Genomic DNA, 23,692 nt, shown 5'->3' on the forward strand with positions numbered 1-23,692 from the left:
CAAATGTGATACATTTGGCAGTAAAGGGTTAATGAGCAACTGATATGTCTCCCATAGATTACATTGTTATATATTCACTAGTGTACAGTGTATTTGTCAAGTCATTTTATCATGTCATCAAATTCATTGACTACTTTTTATTCCTAATAGATAATAAAGGATGCAAATTAAAACCAGATCTTGCAAATAGCCCATCGTTAAAGTATGCAGGGGTCTTGAGTATGTGTTGACAAGGCACATGCTTTTTTTGTTTTTGTTTTGATGGAGGAAGGAGGGGGGCCTGGGCTGAGAGAGCGAATGAGTGTGAGCGTGTATGGGACTTTTCTTACCTTCCATCCAGCCGAGCTGTTGCTGTCTCCTTTGTCCTTAAAGTATGGGATGGATCTGACCATCCAATCGTAGATCTGGGACAGTGTCAGTCTCTTGTCCGGCGCGCTCTCGATGGCTTTGGTGATGAGGTCGGCGTACGAGAGGTTCCCCCAGGCGTTGCGGCGAGACGAAGTCTTCCTGGGGGTCTGCTGCACTGCCAAGCTGCCCGATGTGAGCGCTCCGGAAACTGCGGAGATGGCCGGTGGAGAGTGCGCTGAATGCGGGGAGCCGCCGCTCTCCTGGCCGGGTGACGAGAGCGCCCCGTCGGCCAGCGGGCTGCCGCTACTCTGGTCGTCCGTGATTGCACCGGAGCCACCACCGTTGATGGCCGAATGCTGGTGGTGGGCACCCTCCTCATCGTCGTCGTCTTCCTCCGGGATGATATCGTGGGCGTCCGGCTTAGCGGCGCTCGAGTCCGGCCGAGGCAGCGGCCAGGTGCAGGAACGCGGCCGCTGCTGGGGCTCGAAGTCCGGGTCTATGGCCACGGCGTCGGCGAGCGCGGCCTCGGCCATGATGTCCTTCTTGTTTCTACTTTACGAGCGACTAGACCGAGAGCTGTCAAAGTCGCGTCCCATCAATGCGCGCTCCCGTTCTTTGTTGCTATTCCACTGCAGGGACGCTCGCGCTTCAAACTGCAAGTCTTTTTTTAAACGCCTGTGGAGGAACACACACGTAAATGAAAAATCGTGAATTGGACATCGAAAACTATGAAGTCCCAAACTACGCACGTAATGCGTTACCTCTAGTGTCCCGCGTGGTAGGAAAAAAGCAACACTTTAAAACATTGCAGTAAGTCGCGCACACGCCATCGCCTTCTCTTTCCTTCCCAAGACTGCCACCTCACTTCGGCTTACTACTGTACTGTATCTCGATGTGCTCTGTCTAAAACACGCGCACAAGTACATGCACACACACGTTACGTAGACAGACACAAGCGTGCGAGGCGTTCAAGGTCCAGCCCACTGGTGGATCCTGTTCTTGCACGGTTGCGCCTTTTAAAGAGACACGACAGGAGGAGAACACGTCTGAACATGTCAGTGAAGACCAAGCCGGAATCTAGAATTCATTTAACCAACAGGTTTGCATTCAAATTGGGACTAAAATACAAAAACAAGATGGGAAGTACATAACCCATTCGCAATAATACAAATTTATAGAAATAAAAATGACATGAAATGACTATCCGTTGTTATAAAAGATACAATAACTGACTAAATTTGGTTACTTTTAAAGCATATTATTGATTTACTGTGTATATACAGTATATACACACAGAGGTGGGTCGAGTATAGCCAAAAAGTCACTCAAGTAAGAGTAGCGTTACTTCTAGATAGCATTACTCAAGTAAAAGTAGTCATGCAAAAAAATTACTCAAGTACAAGTAAAAAAGTACCATAATTTGCAGACAATAAGAGTCTCATAGTCCGCATAAAACGTAGCGTTTTATGCGGACTATGAGACTATTTTTCCCTCATTTTGAATCCTGCGGTTTATAATCCAGTGCGGCTTATTTGTTGATTTATTTGGGTTAATAGGCAACCCTTTATTTGACAGCGGCGTCATAACACTGCCATTGGCAGCAGGGCCGAGACCGAAAAGTGGAATTTGCCATGTGGCAAAATGGATTTTGCCATGTGGCATTTTTTTTTTGCCATGTGGCAAAATTGATTTTGCCATGTCACATTTTTTCCATGTGGCAAAATGGGTTTTGCCATGTGGCATTTTTTTTTTTTTTTTTTTTTTGCCATGTGGCATTTTTTTTTGTTGCTACGTGTCAAAATGTATTTTGACACATGGCATTTTTTTGGGGGGGTATGTGGCAGAATGGATGCGCTGTAATGTAAAGTGTATGGTCAAAAATCACAACCACACGTTTTTCTGCCATTCAAAATAAATGGAAAATTTGGACGCGCATAGCCGTCAATGGCATAGCCTGACTTGGGTGCCAGTTGAATGTCAATGCGCTGTAATGGTAAGCACGCATGGTCAAAAATCACAGCCACACGTTTTTTCTGCCATTTACAGTAATATGAATGGAAAATTTGGACGTGCATAGCCGTCAATGGCATAGCTTTACTTGGGTGGTAGTTGAATGTCAATGCGCTCTCATGGTAAGTGTATTGCCAAAAATCACCGCCACACATTTTCTGTCATGTAAAATAAATGGAAAAATTGGACGTGCATGGCCTGCAAAATGCCATATACCCCAAAAAGTGCCATACACGAAAAAAAAACATTTTGCTACAAACCAAAATCCATTTTTCCACATAGCAATAAAAATGCCACATGTCAAAATATATTTTGGCCACATGGCAAAAAAAATGTCATATGGCAAAAAAAAAGCCACATGGCAAAATCAGTTTTGCTATATGGCAAAAAATGCCACATGGCAAAGAAAAAATGCCACTTGGCAAAATCCATGTTGCCACATGGCAAAAAAAATGTCACATTGAATAATCAACTTTGCCACATGACAAAAAAAATGCCACATGGCAAAAAAAAAAAGCCACATGGCAAAATCCATTTTGCCACATGGCAAATACCACTTTTGGTTCTCGCTGTCTCTCGCCATTGGGCCGTAATAATTATGGCATGACACCATCATGGACATTAATGAATGCTGATGACTCATGTCATTAAGTGTCATCCGGCAAATTATGTCACTAACTCCATTTATGTCCAGCTTGGATCTTTTACATCCATTCAAAAGTATGATAATTTGCTAGATGACACAAAATGACGTGTCATAAGCATTCATTGCTCTTGGCAGTGTCATGCCATAATTATGATGGCCTTATGACAGTCCAGTGGCTCCAATTTCAAATAAAAAGTTACCAAATATCATAACTAGGCATTAATGAAACAACTGGAACAGTAACTGAAGAAGTAATTAGCACAGAACACAAATTTTGGTTGTTATTTACATCTGTAGCGCTGCAATGCATGCTAGGAGGCATGTTGGATGACAGGAGTGTTGACAGCAGGTGGCAGCAGAGGCTGACTGTCTCCCCAAAGGGAGCAGAGATGGCCACATGAAGCTTTTTGAAGCAATGAAGCTTTGCAGCCAATTGGTTCAAAGCTTCATGGTGGTTCGTTTGTTCTTATAGCAGTCTTATGATGCCTCTGTCAAATAAAGTGTTATCTGTTATTATCTTTGGGTGTAAATATCTAATAACACATTGAGGACAGCTGCGTCTTATAGTCCAGTGCAGCTCATCTATGAGCAAATGCTGTTTTCATATCAAATTTCATGGGTAGCAGCACATAGTCGGGTGCGCTTTATAGCCCGAAAATTACGGTATTTGTTGAAAAGAATACTTAAGTAATGAGTAACATTGTGAGTAATGGCTTACAATGTCTGAATTTTTTAAAAAATGTTTTTTTTCTCAGCACAATTTTATCCATATGAATTTTTGTTATTAATATATTATTTTATAACCTATTACATCACTGTATTAGGCCAAAAAGATGTCACAAAAATATCAGGTCAGAACAACACAATGAAACATCACCTGTCCAAAAAGCATGAGCGCTTTATAGTAGAGAAAAAAAAGCATTGTTAATTCTGATTGGTATAATGGAGTCATGTGGTTATTGTTGCAAAGTCTCATTTGTGAAACTGAGATTGCCACTGTCGTCATCTCTGGCAAAAATATAGTCAATGTGTAGAATAAAGAAGAAAAATATAACAATATAATATAGCCCAAAGTAGTGGAGTAAGAGTGGTGTTTCTTTAAAAAAATCTACTCAAGTAAAAGTATTGCGTGGTACAACTACTCTAAAAAGTACATTTTTTCTCAAAAAGTTACTCAAGTAAATGTAACTGAGTAAATGTAACACATTACTGCCCACTTCTGTATAAAAACATCATGCATACACATACAAGTGATGTCTTGAGATACGAGTGCAGTTCATACGGAGATCATGTGCGCAATAGGCTTATGCTTACGATTTTGTATTTTTTTTTATCTTATTTGCTGCTACTGACGGCGATAGGCTAACATTTTTAGAGTAGCCATATTGCCTGCCCTCCCAATTCTAATGGATTGGATGTTTATCGCCGTCAATAACAATAAATGGGATGAATAGGAAAAATAGCATTCTTATAACAACATAATAAACTCAATATAAAATAATAGTCTAATGTAACGGTCGATAATTATGTGGTGCATCGTTTAGCTGTCTGGCTACATGAGATGTGTCACCTTTTGTGTTCAAATAGCTACTACTTTAAATCTAAGGCAATTTTTAAAGATGTTTCAATTGATACAAAACTGTCTTGTGCTATATTTACAGTTTAAAATGTTACTAGAATATAGAAAAGCAACCTAATTCAGACTCCCTTTTTTCTGCAGTGCAACTAAAACTACTTGCTAAAAAAAACCCACAACTATTTGCATGCATTTTTGCATCTCAAAAGTCTGCCTTGACACAGACTATCAGCCTGCTTGACAGCGTACAACTGGATAATGGGAGATTCTTTAATAGCGGTCGTAACAGGGTTAATGTTTGAGAAAGTAGGGTGGCAAACTTCCCAGGATGTTGCAGAAAAAAAGTCCGAATTGTTATTTCAGTGGAGATCACTTTGAAATGTATCAATCAATGTTGTTTCAATTATTCTGTTACCACAAGCACGACAACAAAAAATTTCTTTAACCTACAGTGTACCTTTAACCACATGTCAATCACACTGTCAGGGATGGCTGAGGCTCCACCCCTTTTCCTCCCCAATAGCTTGTCCACCTGGCCCTGGAATGACGTAATCTACTTGCATGGCCAGAGCAAGAGAGAGAGAGCCTTCCCTCCTCCTTCTTTTCTTCATCCTCTTTCCTTCCTCTTGATGTGATCAAAACAAGCAGTGCTCTTTGTTTCCATGCCATGCACGGAGCATGTGCACCTGTGCAGGAATGAGGGTTTATGACAGGCCATTATAAAATGCCAACCTTAACAGCCTAAATGAGATATCTGCAGTTTGGGCGTTTTGTGGCTTGGCAATAATGCACAATTGTCATAATAGAGGACTGAAAATCATATTTAAATCAAGAGTCTTTTGATTATTTTTTTATTAGAGCTTGTATCTCAAAGCTTGTTTTCGTAAAGGTAATAATTTTACACCTAATTGGGTTATAATTTAGCTCAATAGTGGGCCAGTTAAACCAGCCCACACTGCAAAGATGAACAAAAAGGCTGCAATATTCATATAATAAACATGACAAACGAGCAGTAAAATGGATAAATACACATGCAATGGACTTCAGTTACTGCACCGTGCTGTTTGAAATCCCTTTGAAGATGACTGAATATTATGGATTATTTATGAGCACATTTATGGACTGCCACACATGGAATAGAAGCTCATAGGCGGTCAGGAGCGTTCGCACACACACGCAGTCTGATGGTTTTTGTTCAACTCAGATAAAAGAGAACACCTGATGCAGCAGTTTAACTGCATAGAACTATATGCCATTTACATTCAAGCATACTGGCTTCATTCATCCTTCTCATTCTCACACAGTGAATGGAAAGGTTAAGTTATTGGTTAAATGCCATTTATGAATAGACGATCAATACTGAATGGCATGACGTAACAACCGGAGTAGTAATTTTGTGCCAAAGATGCTGTCAAAAATAGGTTTTCTTTTCTACCCTGCGATTTCAAATGCGAGCTTGAATTGAAAACATGACCCGACATGTCCCCGTGAAGGTCATAAATAGCACCACAGGGCACATTGATTTGCATTAAAGCTTACTGGCTTGTCACAATGAAATTTTACAGTCATGTCAACTAGGGCTGCAGCGATTGATTATTTTAGTAGTCGATTAATCTATGAACTAATTAGTTTGAATAATCAAGTAGTCGGATTAGGAACATAAAAAATTAAAATATCTAAGTTTAGCCTTAAATGGTATGAAAAATAAATAAATGAAGAGCTAAGTACAACAAAAGAACAATTGGCTACTTTGCAGAGTAAAATTCTGCGAGCTTAAATGCTATAAAATGCTAACTTTTTTTTTACAATGTGCTTAACAAATCGTTCAAACACATATTCCCACAAAAAAGGCTAAATTTACCTCTAAACTAACTAAATTACGAATGCATAAAAAACATTTACTCAAACAAAACGTATGTTGGTCTTGACAGGGAGCAGCTGGATTCAGCCATGCTCTAAAATGCTAATGTTTTTTTTTTTTTTTTCAATGCTCTTAACACATTCACTCCCAGCCATTTTCACCAGAGCAAGGTCCTTCGCTCCCGGCCGTTTTACTGGATTTTGACTGATTTTGCAAGGCCCACAGAAAATTTGGTTCCATTGCTATTAAGCTTGAACGATACAGTGCCTTGCAAAAGTATTCGGCCCCCTTGAATCTTGCAACCTTTCGCCACATTTCAGGCTTCAAACATGAAGATATGAAATTTTTTTTTTTTTTGTCAAGAATCAACAACAAGTGGGACACAATCGTGAAGTGGAACAACATTTATTGGATAATTTAAACTTTTTTAACAAATAAAAAACTGAAAAGTGGGGCGTGCAATATTATTCGGCCCCTTTACTTTCAGTGCAGCAAACTCACTCCAGAAGTTCAGTGAGGATCTCTGAATGATCCAATGTTGTCCTAAATGACCGATGATGATAAATAGAATCCACCTGTGTGTAATCAAGTCTCCGTATAAATGCACCTGCTCTGTGATAGTCTCAGGGTTCTGTCTAAAGTGCAGAGAGCATTATGAAAACCAAGGAAACACACCAGGCAGGTCCGAGATACTGTTGTGAAGTTTAAAGCCGGATTTGGATACAAAAAGATTTCCCAAGCTTTAAACATCTCAAGGAGCACGTGCAAGCCATCATATTGAAATGGAAGGAGCATCAGACCACTGCAAATCTACCAAGACCCAGCCGTCCTTCCAAACTTTGTTCTCAAACAAGGAGAAAACTGATCAGAGATGCAGCCAAGAGGCCCATGATCACTCTGGATGAACTGCAGAGATCTACAGCTGAGGTGGGAGAGTCTGTCCATAGGACAACAATCAGTCGTACACTGCACAAATCTGGCCTTTATGGAAGAGTGACAAGAAGAAAGCCATTTCTCAAAGATATCCATAAAAAGTCTCGTTTAAAGTTTGCCACAAGCCACCTGGGAGACACACCAAACATGTGGAAGAAGGTGCTCTGGTCAGATGAAACCAAAATTGAACTTTTTGGCCACAATGCAAAACGATATGTTTGGCGTAAAAGCAACACAGCTCATCACCCTGAACACACCATCCCCACTGTCAAACATGGTGGTGGCAGCATCATGGTTTGGGCCTGCTTTTCTTCAGCAGGGACAGGGAAGATGGTTAAAATTGACGGGAAGATGGATGCAGCCAAATACAGGAACATTCTGGAAGAAAACCTGTTGGTATCTGCACAAGACCTGAGACTGGGACGGAGATTTCTCTTCCAACAGGTCAATGATCCAAAGCATAAAGCCAAATATATAATGGAATGGTTCAAAAATAAACGTATCCAGGTGTTAGAATGGCCAAGTCAAAGTCCAGACCTGAATCCAATCGAGACTCTGTGGAAAGAGCTGAAGACTGCTGTTCACAAACACTCTCCATCCAACCTCACTGAGCTCGAGCTGTTTTGCAAGGAAGAATGGGCAAGAATGTCAGTCTCTCGATGTGCAAAACTGATAGAAACATACCCCAAGCGACTTGCAGCTGTAATTGGAGCAAAAGGTGGCACTACAAAGTATTAACGCAAGGGGGCCGAATAATATTGCACGCCCCACTTTTCAGTTTTTTATTTGTTAAAAAAGTTTAAATTATCCAATAAATTTTGTTCCACTTCACGATTATGTCCCACTTGTTGTTGATTCTTGACAAAGAATTAAAATTTTATATCTTTATGTTTGAAGCCTGAAATGTGGCGAAAGGTTGCAAGGTTCAAGGGGGCCAAATACTTTTGCAAGGCACTGTATATCGTTTAAACATCGCCATCGCGATAAGCAAGTGCGCTATAGTCCCATCGCAAGCATGTGCGATAGTTTTTTTTAAAAATCCATATACGGCTTGCTTTCTACTCTGTGCACAGGCTCACACCCTCCCTCTCCCAGCCCTTTGCTCCTCTCAGTCACTGCTGCACTTGCTCATTAAAGTTAACGATGGCTTTGATCTAGCCAAAGAAGCAGACTTCACGCGGGCATCTGTCAATCATCGTTCAACTTGTTAAACAGTTTCTGCAAGGAAGCCGCGCTGGAATGAATGTGTGTGTGTGTGGAGACGTTGGAGACATATAAATGCCAGAAGTGATCATGAGGAGTTTGAAATTTCTACATGTCACTCCAACGGTCACAGCTAAGGTAGATAAACAGAAGCATTACTACGACAGTACTTTATTCTTGTTCAAAAATGATTTGGTTGGACAGTTATGTTTAAAACTGTTCATAATTTTGACATATGAAGTGCTTAAAAATCATTTTATATACATTTTTTAAATCACTTTGGGGGAAAAAGTGAGAAAAACATCTCATATGTATCTCTTTCCAATCCTAAATCTGAATAAGTACATTGAGCACAAAAAACACACACACAAAAAAAAAAAAAAATTGGGGGGGTGCGCTGCGTCGCGGTTTTTCACTTATTGTGGCGGGTTCTGGTCCCCATTAACCGCGAAAAACAAGGGATCACTGTACACTGTGGTGATGGTGAGTCATCCAAAGTCTTTCCATACAGCTATTCAAGTCATCAAGTGAAAATTTCTTTTAAAAAAACATATATAATTTAAAAAAAAAATATTGCAATATAATATCGCAATATATCGCAAACCCCCCAAAAATTGCAACAACAGTTTTTTCTAATATCATTCAGGCCTAATTGCTATATAAACATGGAACCCACCTAAAGAAAGATTAGACTCACTTCTTTCAGCAGAAAAAAAGCTAGTTCAAATCTTTTTCCATTCTTTGGAAATCAGCTTTAGAAAATAGCTTAGTTTGAGCAATTTTCCAATTTCTGATGAAAAAAATGGAGAAATTGAGCTTTTTGTGAAAGCATACATTTCAAACATAACTTTGACTTATACACAGCTATTTTTTGCTTTAGTTACATCCCAAACATCTGAATAATGTTTTCGTTCTACAAAATAACATAAACAACAAGACAAATAGAGCTTTTGATAGCAAAGTAACAATTTATTTACACATAACTAACTGAAAGGTGACGGTGTTCTGGCCGCGACAGCCGGGTAAACTTTTCCCTCATCGCCGTCTGACTCATTAAGATGAATTTTTTTGAGTCTCTGCGGGCTCTGCTTGCGAGCAGCACGGACTCAAAGGCTACGTCCACTGCACTTGTGGTCCTGGTCGTTCTGCTCGGTCGTCCAGCGCCTGGCATCCCGGGCTTTCTACCGGTTGTTTTGATTGGTTGTCCAGCGCCTGGCATCCCGGACGTTCTACCGGTTGTTCTGATCGGTCGTCCGCCGCCTGGCATCCATTCGGTCGTCTTCCGCCGGCGCCCGGCCGTGCGGCTTGGCCGTTCTTTGCTGTAGTATCAGGTTGCGGGTCTTATTAAATGCGCTACTGCCCTCCAGTGGCCAGTTTTATTGCTTTAAAATAGATTTTCAGCTTTGTGCTTTGGAGCTAAATTGAATCACGACGCAGAGATTTCTTTTTTGAAAAAACAAAAAACAAACAACAAAACGTAAAAGACGTATAAATACGTACGTGGACACTGAAACAAAAATAGAACGTATTTATACATTTTTGGGAACAAATGAGTTAACAATTGGTTAAAACACATATTCCCACAAAAAACAGATATATTGTACCTAAAAACTAGATTACGAATGCATTGAAAAAACATTAGCTCAAACATAAACTTAGCTTATGCTGGTCTTAACAGGGAGCAACTGGATTCAGCCATGTTAAATGACTCCTGTCATATTCACTGTTGCCACTAGAGGGCAGTGTATCCACCCAAATCAATAAAAATAAATACAAACACTTTCAAAACAAACCATTACAACGCCACTTAAATTAAACTAATTGTAGGGGTGGCATGGCTCAGTGGTAAAGTAGTTGTCCCCCCAACCCAGAGGTTGTGGGTTCAATTCTCCGCCCTGATGAACTCGTCTAAGTGTCCCTGAGCAAGACACTGAACCCCACGTTGCTCCTGGTGCTGCGTCACCAGTAGGTGGATGGCGAGATAGTGTAAAGCGCTTTGAGCGCCTTGAAAGGTGGAAAAGCGCTATATAAGTATAACACCATTTACCATTAAACGAATACTTGCAGCAAAATTTAATTTGAAGCTTTTTGTCTAATCGAATTACTCAAGTTAATTGATTAATTGTTGCCGCACTAATGTCAACACATTTTTCTTTTTAGTGCTGAAAAACCACCAAAATGAAGTGGTGCCACTCATGCCAAAACTAATGGGACAAATCAGTCCCATTAGTAATAATATTATTTACAATATAGCCAAAATCTGGAACACATCGAAATCACCAGATGCTGGATTTCAGGCCTGAAACTGGCTTCGGTTCCTTCTTGTTCTTGTAGTATTTTCCCTTCAGCTGTATCTTAAGGATGCTTAATTGGATTCGGTTCAGGTGAATGCCATTGCCATTGCGTAACATACCACTTCTTTGACTTGAAAAAAAAAATCTGAATGCTTTCACTTTCAGATCATTGTTCACCTGTACTGTGAAGAATTTGGCTGAACATGAAATTGTGTTGCCTAAAACACTTAAGAATTCATTCTCCTGCTTTGTCAGCAGCCATCAATGAATAGGGCCACAAAGATGAGAACAGCATCAGTCCCATTATTTATGGACCTCAGTGTCCCCACAACACGACCCTTTCACTGAGGTGAAGAGTTAACCTGTGGCAGTCTCATATCCCATTTGTCGTGTTTGTGTCTGACTTACCACTAAACATACATTGCAATGAGTATTTTTTAAAAAATCATAATTTAGGGGGGTTGGTGGGTGCGTTACAACATCCACTGTCTGCATGTACAGTATTGATTTTCTGTTATTTTTGTGTGTAAGTGATTGTTTGATCACTTACCCAGTGGAAAGCATCGAAAGGGAGCAGATTTCTCTTTGTTGTGCATTGGCATAAGGCAAGGCTGGTCCAGCCTGGAATGGTGCATGAAGATGACCTCATCCTTGAAGAAGGAGAAACTCGTCTCTTGCTGCCAATGGTTGCCTTCTGCTGCCACCTACAGTAGAAAAAAGGGATGTTCCCAAACTCAAAATAGATTTGCTGTGTCCAGCAATGTGTCCCTTGCGTGAATAGATTTTCATGTTTTATTAGTCAGTTTATGAGGTGTCACTCTAAATTAAGATGCATTAGCTTTAAAGTGTTGAATTTACAGTATAATACTATGTGTTATGTATTATTTGTTTGCACAAATGTATCAGTATTTGTCATTTCCTTCTTTGATTGACGCGATACAAAATCCTTTCCGTTCCTCTCCACTAGAGGGCAGCAGACAACAACTGCACATGGAATCTATAATTTAATATTTTTCAATGAGATGCCCAAGAACCATTTCGGAATGGCATCATTTATTTTGACTAAAACGACAGTAATCTTCCTTTGGTCAAAAGCTTAAAAAGTAAATGCCTCAAACTATAGATCGTCTTATTAGCAGTAAAGATGTCAAGTCACATTTATATTCATACAGCAAATTCACAACAAAATTCATCTCAAGGGAAAAGAGGTGTCAAGTTGTGTTAAGTGGTGCACATCCATATTGATAAGTCTCAATTTCAACATTTCTAGAAGCATCCAAAAAAGGCACTTGGTCTGTTTGAGAAGACTCCTGATTCTTGTTGTCGAGTGTGAGATGTACAGTCAGTTGGTCATCTGGGTTGCTCAGTATGGATGTACCTGTTACCCGCGTTACTATATAAAATATACATATCAAGTAGTGCTTATGCATTGAAGTGTTTCTTCGTAATCCTGCGATCTCCCTCTATCCAATATGCTTCTGTCTGCATCTCCGTTAGCCTGGAAATAGTCCTGTTGAAGGCAAAGATCTCCTCCTCAGCTGTGAAAAGAGTCAGATTCTTCCCCACCTCCTGAACAGAGGATTACATAGATACGAGGTTACATTAAATAATCTGTAAACAGTTATGGACACTACAAAAAATGAGAGCCGTTTACAAACATGGTCAGTGGCTTTCCTTCTACTGAATGTATCAATGTGTTGGATCGTGTTCGTACCTCCTTCAGGCCCAAGTCATCCAGAAGCTGTTGGTCACGCTCATCATCTACTCCGGTGTGGACAAACAGCTGGTCTAATGGAGCTGCAGCCTGTAGCACTACTCTTACCTGTAGCAATCAGACAACCCCCCATTGATACTTATATTTCATGAATGTCAGTGAGGTCGTACAGTGTGGCAAATAAGTATTTAGTCAACCACTAATTGTGCAAGTTCTCCCACTTGAAAATATTGGAGAGGCTTGTAATTGTCAACATGGGTAAACCTCAACCATGAGAGACAGAATGTGGGAACACAGAAAATCACATTGTTTGATTTTTAAAGAATTTATTTGCAAGTCATGGTGGAAAATAAGTATTTGGTCAATACCAAAAGTTCATCTCAATACTTTGTTATGTACTCTTTGTTGGCAATAATGGAGGCCAAACATTTTCTGTAACGCTTCACAAGTTTTACACACACTGTTGCTGGCAGTGATGTTTTGGGGCTGTCGTTGGGCAACACGGACTTTCAACTCCCCCCAAAGATTTTCTATGGGGTTGAGATCTGGAGACTGGCTAGGCCGCTCCAGGATCTTGAAATGCTTCTTACGAAGCCACTCCTTTGTTGCCCTGGCTGTGTGTTTGGGATCATTGTCATGCTGAAAGAGCCAGCCACATCTCATCTTCAATGCCCTTGCTGATGGAAGGAGATTTTCACTCAGAATCTCTTGATACATGGCCCCATTCATTCTTTCCTTTACACAGATCAGTCGTCCTGGTCCCTTTGCAGAAAAACAGCCCCAAAGCATGATGTTTCCACCCCCATGCTTCACAGTGGGTATGGTGTTCTATGGATGTAATTCAGTATTCTTTCTCCTCCAAACACGAGAACCTGTGTTTCTACCAAAAAAATTCTATTTTGGTTTCATCTGACCATAACACCCCAGTCCTATTCTGGATCATCCAAATGCTCTCTAGTGAACCGCAGCCGAGCCTGGACGTGTACTGGCTTCAGCAGGGGGACATGTCTGGCAGTGCAGGATTTGAGTCCCTGGCGGCGCATTGTGTTACTGATAGTAGCCTTTCTTACTGTGGTCGCAGCTCTCTGTAGGTCATTCACTAGGTCACCCCGTGTGGTTCTGGGATTTTTGCTCACCGTTCTTGTTATCATTTTGACGCCACGGGGTGAGATCTTGCATGGAGCCCCAGATCGAGGGAGATTATCAGGGGTCTTGTATGTTTTCCATTTTCTAATAATTGCTACCACAGTTGATTTCTTTACACCAAGCATTTTACCTATTGCAGATTCAGTCTTCCCAGCCTGGTGCAGGTATACAATTTTGTTTCTGGTGTCCTTCGACACCTTTTTGGTCTTGGCCATTGTGGAGTTTGGAGTGTGACTGACTGAGTTTGTGGACAGGTGTATTTTATACCGATAATGAGTTAAAACAGATGCCATTAATACAGGTAGACCTTTTTAGAAGATGTTCGACCTCTTTGACAGCCAGAAATCTTGCTTGTTTGTAGGTGACCAAATACTTATTTTCCACTCTGATTTGGAAATAAATTCTTTAAAAATCAAACAATGTGATTTTCAGTTTTTTTTCACATTCTGTCTCTCATGGTTGAGGTTTATCCATGTTGACAATTCCAGGCCTCTCTAATCTTTTCAAGTAGGAGAACTTGCACAATCGGTGGTTGACTAAATACTTATTTGCCCAATGTATATCTATAGTGGTAGTATTGTCGAGCCAGTTCACAGACGTGCAACCATGCTCATATTTTTCTATCATTTCCATCTTCATTTCAATGGTAAGCCTCACCTTATTCCTTTTTTTCACCACCTGCACGACCATTCTTGGGACCCATGTTGATTTCTCTCACAACAGAATGCGCCCTGCGCCCGTTTTGCGGGAAAACAAACTGTGGTGCTGTCATAAATCGTTGTATTTCGAGCATGTCGTCGGATGTAGAAACAAATGGCGAGTCAAATTTTATGTCTGATGTCGAAAACATCGCAATCGTATGTCGAGGTACCACTGTATATATAATGTGTTAATTAACTCATTTGCTCCAAAAAACGTATAAATACATTCTATTTTTAATTGTTTCAGTGTCCCAAAGACGTATTTATATGTCTTTTACGTTTTTTTTTTCACAAGAGACATCTCTGGGTTATGATTCAACTTAGCGCCAAAGCACAATGCTGAAAATCCATTTTAAAGCAATAAAACTGGCCACTAGAGGGTAGAAGCGCATTTGGTAAGACCCACAACCCGATCCAATGGAACGAACGGCCGGGGCGCCGACGGAAGACGACCGAATGGACGTCCAGGATGCCAGGCGGCGGACGACCGAGCAGAACAACCGGGAGGACGCCCGGGATGCCAGGCGCTGGACGACCGAGCAGAACGACCGGGACCGCCAGTGTAGCGGACGATGCCGTTGAGTCCGTGCTGCTCGCCGAGCAGAGCCCCCCGCACCCTTTAGTGTCCCGCACGGAAACTAAACCAGTTCCCTCCCAGGAACACAAGTTCCCCAGGCGAACCCTGCCACTAGGCAGTGGTCACCACAAAAGAAAGACTCAAAAAAACAGACAGGCGGCGATGAGGGAAAAGTTTAACCCGGCTGTCCCGGCCACAACAGCGTCATCTCCCAGTTAGTTATGTGTAAATAAATTGTTACTTTGCAATCAAAAGCTCGGTTTGTCTTGTTGTTTATGTTATTTTGTAAAAGGAAAACATTATTTATATGTTTGAGATGTAACTAAAGCAAGAAATAGCAGTGTTAAAGTCAAAGTTATGTTTGAAATGTATGCTTTTACAAAAAGCTCAATTTCTCTGTTTTTTCATCAGAAATTGGAAAATTGCACAAACTAAGCTATTTTCTAATGCTGATTTCTAAAGAATGGAAAAAGATATGAACTTACTTTTTTTCCTGCTGAAAGAAGAGTCTAATCTTTCTTTTGGTGGGTTTCATGTTTATTTAGCAATAGAACAGAATTTTCTGGCGGCCTTGCAAAATCAGTCAAAATCCAGTAAAACGGCTGGGAGTGAATGAGTTAAGAAAAAAAAAAAAAAAGTTCCGCCCCTGGGTTTAGGCTGTGGCCGTTTGTGCTTTGAGTGACTCCCACAGGACAAAGTTAGAATAACATCAACTGGTTGAATAATTACTTTCAAAACCTAATGATATCCAGTCTAACGTCTTAACTGCTGGCATTTACACATATTTATTTGTATTTGAACATTTTGTATCCATGCTTGATTAGCCACAATACCTTGCTGTCGTAGAAGTTATCGACAAGGGTGGTGAAGCGCCTGACTTGGTCCTTCATGCGTCGTGTCAGCACTGGAACGTGACGGATAAACACTGTGTCGAAGAGCCGCGCCATCTCCAGGTAGTCGCCGGCGCCAAGGGCCTGGCAAAAACACACTAGAGGTATACAGTAGAATGCATCTTTTGTGGCCTGTCACATTGCAAATCTGAAAAAAGACGACACAATGATTCTAATGTATCAAAAGATGTGAATTGGACCGATTATACAACAGACCATGTTCAATGCAAAAAGCCACTTAATTCTTATATATTTTTTAATCTGCTTTGCCATTCAAGGCAACTGCTCAAAAGAAAGGACACAAGACATCTATCAAGAGTGAATGACAGGCACACAACACACACAAAACCCGGCCTAACTATTCACCGCAACGTCAATTGAATTGCTTTTTGACATTGAGCAGAAAATTGGCCGGCGACGGAGGGGAAAGTCTGGCACAATATGTATGAAAGCACACTAGGACATGAAGAAGGTGCGCTTTATGTGAGCAGTTGGGACGAGTAGTGAGTGGATTTTGTCAATAAGAAGAGACCTCGATGTGTCTTGTTTGCCAGTTAAAGTGGGAGACTTTCTTATGTCACCTTTACTTTGTATTGTCGTGCCATTTCAGAAAGGCAGAAGAGTTAGGAATAAATAAATTCAAAACTTTCCTTTTTTCTTAGATGCCGTTCGCCAAATAATCGCAGGCAGTGGCGGACTTGGCAATTTTGGGGCCTAAGGCGAACATATCCAGGGGCCCTTTTCATGGGTCAGGGGTTAAAAATGTGAGAAGGACGTGGAGGAAATATGTTCTGGTACACTAGGGCTGTCCTAAAAGACAAATTTTCTCCTGATTAGTCAACCGACTAGTTTTATGATTAGTCGACTAATCTAATAATTTTTACTAATTTAGCAATGACATTTTTGTTGACGCTTATTAATTCACAAAACCATTTTGGAACACCTAAATTCTTTATTAAAGTACAAATAATCATGTAAATAACAATAATTACAAATAAACAATGAGGTTAAATGCTGATAGCATTTACTAGTGCAAAAGAATGGAGAGTAAACATTCAGAACACTAACTTTGCCTTTCAAACATTATTCAAAACAATTCTTAAAAAAAAATCTAGCATTATTATTATAGTATACTACTATATATTATAGTAGTATAATAATTATAATAATTATTCATTGCCAATCATATTTGTCATAAAGAGTCATTTGAAAGTTATTCTTAGTGTAGAATCTGTATTCTGTAGTATTTACTCAACACATTATAATATTAATTTTGAAGTACGTAGGATTAACTCCAGAAATCGTTATTTACATGACGAACATGACGTAATTTTATTTTGAAATGTTCACCGGAGGTACGTTCGCTAAACCCCTAACCGAAAGCTTTACACTCCGTAAAAAAAACATTCTTCGTCATTGCTTGTGATGTCACTAATAGATTCAATTTTTTTTTGTTAGCAAATGCTGTTAACCAGCTGTTGAGTGTTATTGTATGACTAATTGGACATGTACTGCATTGTTTCGCCACAGGGCGTGCTGACGTTTATTTTATGTTGGTGTGAAGAATAAGAAGAAAGTTAAAAGAGGCATTAGAGGCCTGTTCTCAACTTCTCCTTCGTTGCACTTTGGCTCATGGAGAGCACGTTCGCTCATGTGTTCGAAATAAACGATAGTCGAAGTAGCAAGTGAGCTGTAAAAATAGCGAGCTTAGTGGCGTGAAAAACGTGGGAGAGCTAAGTGAAGCTAACGACCAGCTAAGCGAAGCTAAGCAATGCTAAACAGAGTTAAGCGAAGCAAAACGGTGCTAAATGAAGCTAAGCAGCTGATACTCAGTCCGTCGTCGTGGAACAGTCCATTGTAGTGCGTGTGTGTGCGGGAGGGATAAAATAAATGCAGGATTCAAATGGCTTTCTTTTTTGTTTTGTTATGTGTTTGTTTGGTTTGCTGACATAATTATACATGACGAATAGTTGGGGGTGCTGCTAGCTCCGGTGGCCCAAGCTCTTGCTCGTTGGGGCAAGGGCAGCTGGTTGGGGGCCCCCTACTGGTTGGGGGCCTAAGGCGATCGCCTACTTCGCCTGAATAGTAGATCCGCCTATGATCGCAGGTGGGGTATGCTGCCATGCTTTGTAGTCATTGTGTTTACCTTAGAATATGGCATCTCTACAGCTGTGGTGTAGCAAATGAGCATTCCGAAGCAAAATATTTAAGATTGAACAAAACCAATCCCTTCAATGTACGGTAGGGGCTTTAGATACAAGTGACACATCTTTCAAGTTATGGGAAGTAATAGCTGTGCTGATTTTTTTGTTTGACTGAAACTTGAGAAATGAGCACGAGACAGTGAAAATTTCTTCCGAAAAGTGACTACAAGTGGTTTATTTTGAAGCACTTTCATTCAAACTACTTATGAAACAAAGAGAACCCCATTTTATATCAAAAATATAGTTTAGCCTTTCATTCTGCTATTTTAATGCTAACACTATATACAGTACCTCATGATGCAGTGGTTTAACCTTGAAAGCAATGGACTGATAAAAACATGTAGACACGCATTATAACATTTAATTTATTATCCTTTGCACAGAACGATAAACACTAATGCTGTTCATTCAACCTACTTACGAAACAAAGAGAATCCCATCTTATATAAAAAAATCTAGTTTAGCCTTTCATTCTGCTATTTTAATGCTAACGCTATAAAGTATACCATATGATGCGGTGGTTTAACCTTGAAAGCAATGGACTGAGAAAAAGTAGACACGCATTACAACTAGGGCTGTCAAATGATTAAAACTTTTAATCGAGTTAATCACAGCTTAAAAATTAATCAATCGTAATTAATCGCAATTCAAACCATCTCTAAAATATGCCATATTTTTCTGTAAAATATTGTTGGAATGGAAAGATAAGACACAAGACGGACATAAACATTCAACATACTGTACATAAGTACTGTATTTGTTTATTATAACAATAAATCCACAAGATGGCATTAACATTATTAGCATTCTTTCTGTTAAAGGGATCCACGGATGGAAAGACTTGTAGTTCTTAAAAGATAAATTTGAGTACAAGTTATAGTAATTTTATATTAAAACTAAGGCTGGGACTTTAACGCATTAATTTCGATTAATTAATTATAAAGCTTTTAACGCGTTAAAAATTTTAACGCAATTAATTGTTTCAGTTCCATTTGTCCGCATGCGGAACCTTCCTAATCATGTGTTTCTGGTACGCCGGTAAATCTGACGCACACAAACAAACGCTAACAGCAGCAGTGATGGGAGGCGACATTTTATTTGGACAGTTAGGGGCTAGTTTTCCCTTATAAAACGCATCCTGATGGGACAATGGACAAGAGCATTGTTTTGTGCAAGCTGCCAACGCGGCCGCGGGCCTTCCTCGTCCCCCTCTTCCCGTCCGCCCTTTAACCAGGGCGCAGCGGCGGCGAGGGTCCCGGCGCGGTCGGCGCTTGTGTAAGCTGCTATTCGATGACGAAAAGCAGACCAAAGAAGACCGATTGAAGTCTGTCGAGTATGTTGGTTTGACACGGGACCATTGGACTTTCTTGAGCAATTCTAACTATTACGGAGTGACCGCACATACAATACAAGTCGTCAACAATGAATGGCATTTGGCGTCTTTCGTCCTGACTGTGCAAAAAGCCAACGACAGACGCTAAACAGTAAACTGTGCAGACCAGTTTTTTTTCGGTAGCTGAGTCCTGGGAGATTGAAAGAAAAGTCACAACAATTGGTACGGATTGTTGAATAACTTAATGTTGAAGTGTTGCACTTTGTTATTTTCTTGCAGTTTAATTATCAGTGTTTACATTTCACTATTTGAAAGAAAATATTTGGCAATATTTTATGCCTCATAGTTTTATCTTGTAACTACTGAAAAGTAGTTATGTATACAGTTAAAAAACAGTAACTATCTAAAGAAAAATGTTTTCAAAGAACATTAATAATCCGGGTGCCTGAAACACTTTAAACCTGAATAGCTGTATTACCACTTTGACCAATTGTATGCTGATGACATTACATATTAACAGTAATAAATTTGTTGTTAAGCTCAAAAAGGCTTTTTTATTGAGAACACGATTTGTTTTGTCAATATATGGTTTTCAATTAGAATGCGATTAATTTCGATTAATTAATTACAGACCCTGTAATTAACTCGATTAAAAATTTTAATCGAGTCCCACCACTAATTAAAACCCCTCTTAATGTTTTCGTTTTAATAAAATCTGTAAAATTTTTAATCAAAAAATGAACTAATAGCTCGCCATTGTTGACGTCGCCGAGCGGGATGTCACATGTGCTCCCTGCCGTTCTTCCACAGTGTCTTTAACTACGTGATTGAAATACACCACAAGGTGTCAATGGTGAGTTTTAAATTAATTAGAGATCTAGCCAAGGCAAAGTCTGAGTTTTATGTGTATTTTGCATATCTATTTTGATTGTGTATGCCAGTTCTCTTTGCATTGAGCGCTTTTCTTTTTGTGAACATTATTTGTTTCTGGAGAGATATGAATATTATTTTTGTTATGATTTCATTAAATGATACTGTAGCGACTTAACTGTTCTGCCCAAATGCATGATGGGAAGTTGGGCAACCATGACTGTCAGTGGTGGCTGCAAATGGTATACAGTATGTTCTGCGTTGTGTTCTATTAAGCGTGTTAAGAAAAAGATCGTCTCCTGTCATTCTTCCCCACGTCGTTCGCCACAATACTTATATTTGTTGTGAAAGAGTTGCCAAAGCTTTAGCCAATAAAAGGCGTGGTCCAATGAACATCTCTGTCCAATCGCATTTCTCTGCCTTTTCGCTCTCAATGTGCTAAAATGGCGTCATTTTAAACTGTTTGAGGCAACGCATGAACGGGTCATTGTGTTGCGGCATGCGTTAATTGCGTTAAATATTTTAACGTGATTAATTTTAAAAAATTAATTACCGCCCGTTAACGCGATAAATTTGACAGCACTAATTATAACATTTAATTTATTATCCTTTGTAGAGAACAATAAATACCGTATTGGCCCGAATATAAGACGATGTTTTTTGCACTGAAATAAGATTGAAAAAGAGGAGGTCGTCTTATAACTGCGGTCTAAAAAAAAAAAAAAAAAAAAAAAAAAAAAAAAAAACTGCGGCCTAGACATATACCCATTCACGACGCTTGATGGCGCCAGTCATCAATGAATCGAATGCTGAACGCGACTCGGGCGGCCAAAGGGAACCCCTGACACGAAGAAGAAAGTGGTAAGAAGGAAAAGAGAAGAAAATACCGGTAATAGAAGAGATAACCGAAAATGGAGAAACTTCGCGACAATTTGGAGAAAAGTGGGTCGAAGATTGGCCAGGTTAACCGGTGTTTGGCCATTCCTTACTACGCGGCGAAACGTCCTACACAATGCTCAGGGCGCTTGCATATGCATTCACACGCATGCGCACATCGGTTGGAAGCGGCGAGTACTCACTATTTTTGTTTTTATTTAGTTATTTAGAACCTTTTCACAGCCTCAAAGATACTTTTTGCATGTATTACCCTCTCATACTTTTAACCATTGTGTTTTTTTGTGTTAGCTTTGAAGCAGTTGACCACATTAGTCACGTAGCGTATTTAAATCGTCCTTATTTGACATAACTACATTTAAGTATTTTCTGCAGGCATTTCTTTAGTACGTTATTCCTGTATGCATCTAAACAAAACAAGTTTAGAGCGCACGGTAGTAATTTAGGTGTCAAATTCGACTAATGTAGGACGTTTCGCCGATGTAGGACATTTTGGCAGAACACCGGCAGCTGAGGAGAAGTTATGACGCAAACTTCAAGTTGATGGTGATAAATGAGGCGGTGTCTTCAAACAACTGCAAAGCGGCTGTGAAATATGGTGTCACAGAGTGTAATGTACGGAGATGGAGAGCTCAAAAAGATCGCCTAAAAAATGCTCAGTCAGAGAAAAGCTTTCCGTGGTCGTTTCTGTATAAAAATTAATTTGGTGTTCAAAAAGTCTTTTTTCAAACTTAAGTCTTGAAAAAGAGGGGGTCGTCTTATAATCGGGGTCGTCTTATATTCGGGCCAATACGGTACTAATGCTGTGCTAATGAGCCAACAGTGACGTTAGGACATCTTATTGAACCGTATGGTGTTTTTCTTTACAATACTTGCCCTACATGGCCAAGGTGACACACCAGAATGAAATTTCTATTCATTTCTAAGGGAAAAGATGTTTTCCATTACGAACCTGATCAAAGAATGAATTAAACACATCTCAAAAGTATTGCAGCATGAATCAAAACAAAAAATTTTATTGTATATTTACAAAGGGTGTAATGGTACATGTATTTGTATTGAACCGTTTCGGTACGTGGTGCTTGGTACGGAACGGAGGCGTACCGAATGCGTTTCTGACGTAATGTAACCCTTACTTTTCGAGGCTGTGAGTCGATCGGGTTACAGTTTCTTCGTGTAGATTATATTTACTCCGTCTTTTCTACTACAATGAGGACCAACACGGTAGGACAGTATAACCCAGAAACGTCAACGGCGCGACAACGTGGCCGCCGCGAGAACGTAGTGAAAAGCAAGCGTTAAAGTCAATCAGCCAATGCATACCAGTTGCAGTGCGGCGGCATGTTGGACGCGTCCCAGAAGCGGCTCAACACGACGCACGCGAAAAGAATAGCAGAGTTTATTATTTGACGCGAGACGCGACCCTCCTGCGTCAATACTACTACCGGTAGCTAGGATTGGGCAGATCGGAAGTCACTCGTGTAAAAGTACGGTGGATCCGGTCGATTTTCAAACAAATATGCAATCGTAACCCACTTTTTGAGTCCATCAGATCTCTTCAGTGGTAGATCGGGGCGCAGTTGACTTGTCTTTGTTGATTTACTGCTGTCTTCTCTGCTATAATAGTAACCAACACAGCCCCGTGTTCAATACAAAACCCTCCTACCACAACAAAACAAGTAGGAACTAATATTCACATAGGAACTAAAGTTATACAACATAAAATATACAATACACCCTAATTTTCGCACTATAAGGCGCACCTGATTATAAGCCGCAGCCCACCAAATTTGGCACGAAAACGGCATTTGTTCATAGATAAGCCGCACTGGACTATAAGCCGCAGCTGTCCTCACTGTATCATGGGATATTTACACCAAAAGATATTACCCGGTACAACCTTATTTGACAGCGGCATCATACGACTGACTGTCATAAGACCAAATGAACCATCGTTAAACTTTGAACCAATTACTGCAAAGCTTTATTGGTTCAAGAAGCTTCATTTGGCCATCACTGCTCCCTTGTGGGAAACAGTCAACCTCTGCTGCCACTTGCTGTTGACTGTTGTCGTCCAACATGCCTCTTATCATGCATTGCAGCGCTACAGATGTAAATAACAATAAAAAATGTTCTTTGCTAAATATTTCTTCAGTTACTGTTCCAATTGTTTCATCAATTGCTAGTTATGGTATTTGCTAACACTTTATTTGACAGTGGTGCCATAAGACTGTCATTACACAATCATAATTATGACATGTCTCTGTCCTGAGCATTCATGAATGCTTATAACAGATGTCATTAAGTGTTATCCGGCAAATGATCTCACTTTTGAATGGAAGCAAAAGATCCAAGATGGACAAAAATTGAGTTAGTGACATAATTTGCCAAATGACACTTAATGACATAAGCATTCAGTAATGTCCATGATAGTGTCATGTCATAATTTTGATGATCTTATGACAGTCTTATGACACTGCTCTCAAATAAAG

The 23,692-nt window shown here is 40.0% G+C and overlaps 2 protein-coding genes across 4 annotated transcripts in view; both read right to left on the minus strand.

The window, feature by feature from the left end:
- The window catches only part of foxo3b (forkhead box O3b), an 88,086-nt gene extending 86,776 nt beyond the window's left edge, over positions 1–1,310 (minus strand). The window contains exons 1-2 of the mRNA XM_057822089.1: positions 1,110–1,310; positions 330–1,023 (exon numbers count right to left, since the gene is read on the minus strand). Coding sequence (XP_057678072.1) covers positions 330–881 — 552 coding nt within the window. The 5' untranslated portion in view covers positions 882–1,023; positions 1,110–1,310. The remainder of the gene's footprint in view (positions 1–329; positions 1,024–1,109) is intronic.
- Positions 1,311–5,048: 3,738 nt separating this feature from the next.
- afg1lb (AFG1 like ATPase b) overlaps positions 5,049–23,692 on the minus strand; it is a 78,643-nt gene continuing 59,999 nt past the window's right edge. Inside the window, exons 10-12 of one of the 3 annotated variants that reach the window (XM_057823418.1) lie at positions 15,843–15,997; positions 12,586–12,693; positions 11,940–12,440 (exon numbers count right to left, since the gene is read on the minus strand). In XM_057823418.1, the coding sequence (XP_057679401.1) occupies positions 12,294–12,440; positions 12,586–12,693; positions 15,843–15,997 (410 nt within the window). In that variant the 3' untranslated portion in view covers positions 11,940–12,293. Of the gene's footprint in view, positions 5,267–11,939; positions 12,441–12,585; positions 12,694–15,842; positions 15,998–23,692 lie in introns of those variants that run through there. The other 2 variants (XM_057823417.1, XM_057823419.1) reach the window with 2 other exon arrangements.

The sequence above is a fragment of the Corythoichthys intestinalis genome, chromosome 19 (assembly GCF_030265065.1).
Source record: "Corythoichthys intestinalis isolate RoL2023-P3 chromosome 19, ASM3026506v1, whole genome shotgun sequence".
NCBI classification, from domain to species: domain Eukaryota; kingdom Metazoa; phylum Chordata; class Actinopteri; order Syngnathiformes; family Syngnathidae; genus Corythoichthys; species Corythoichthys intestinalis.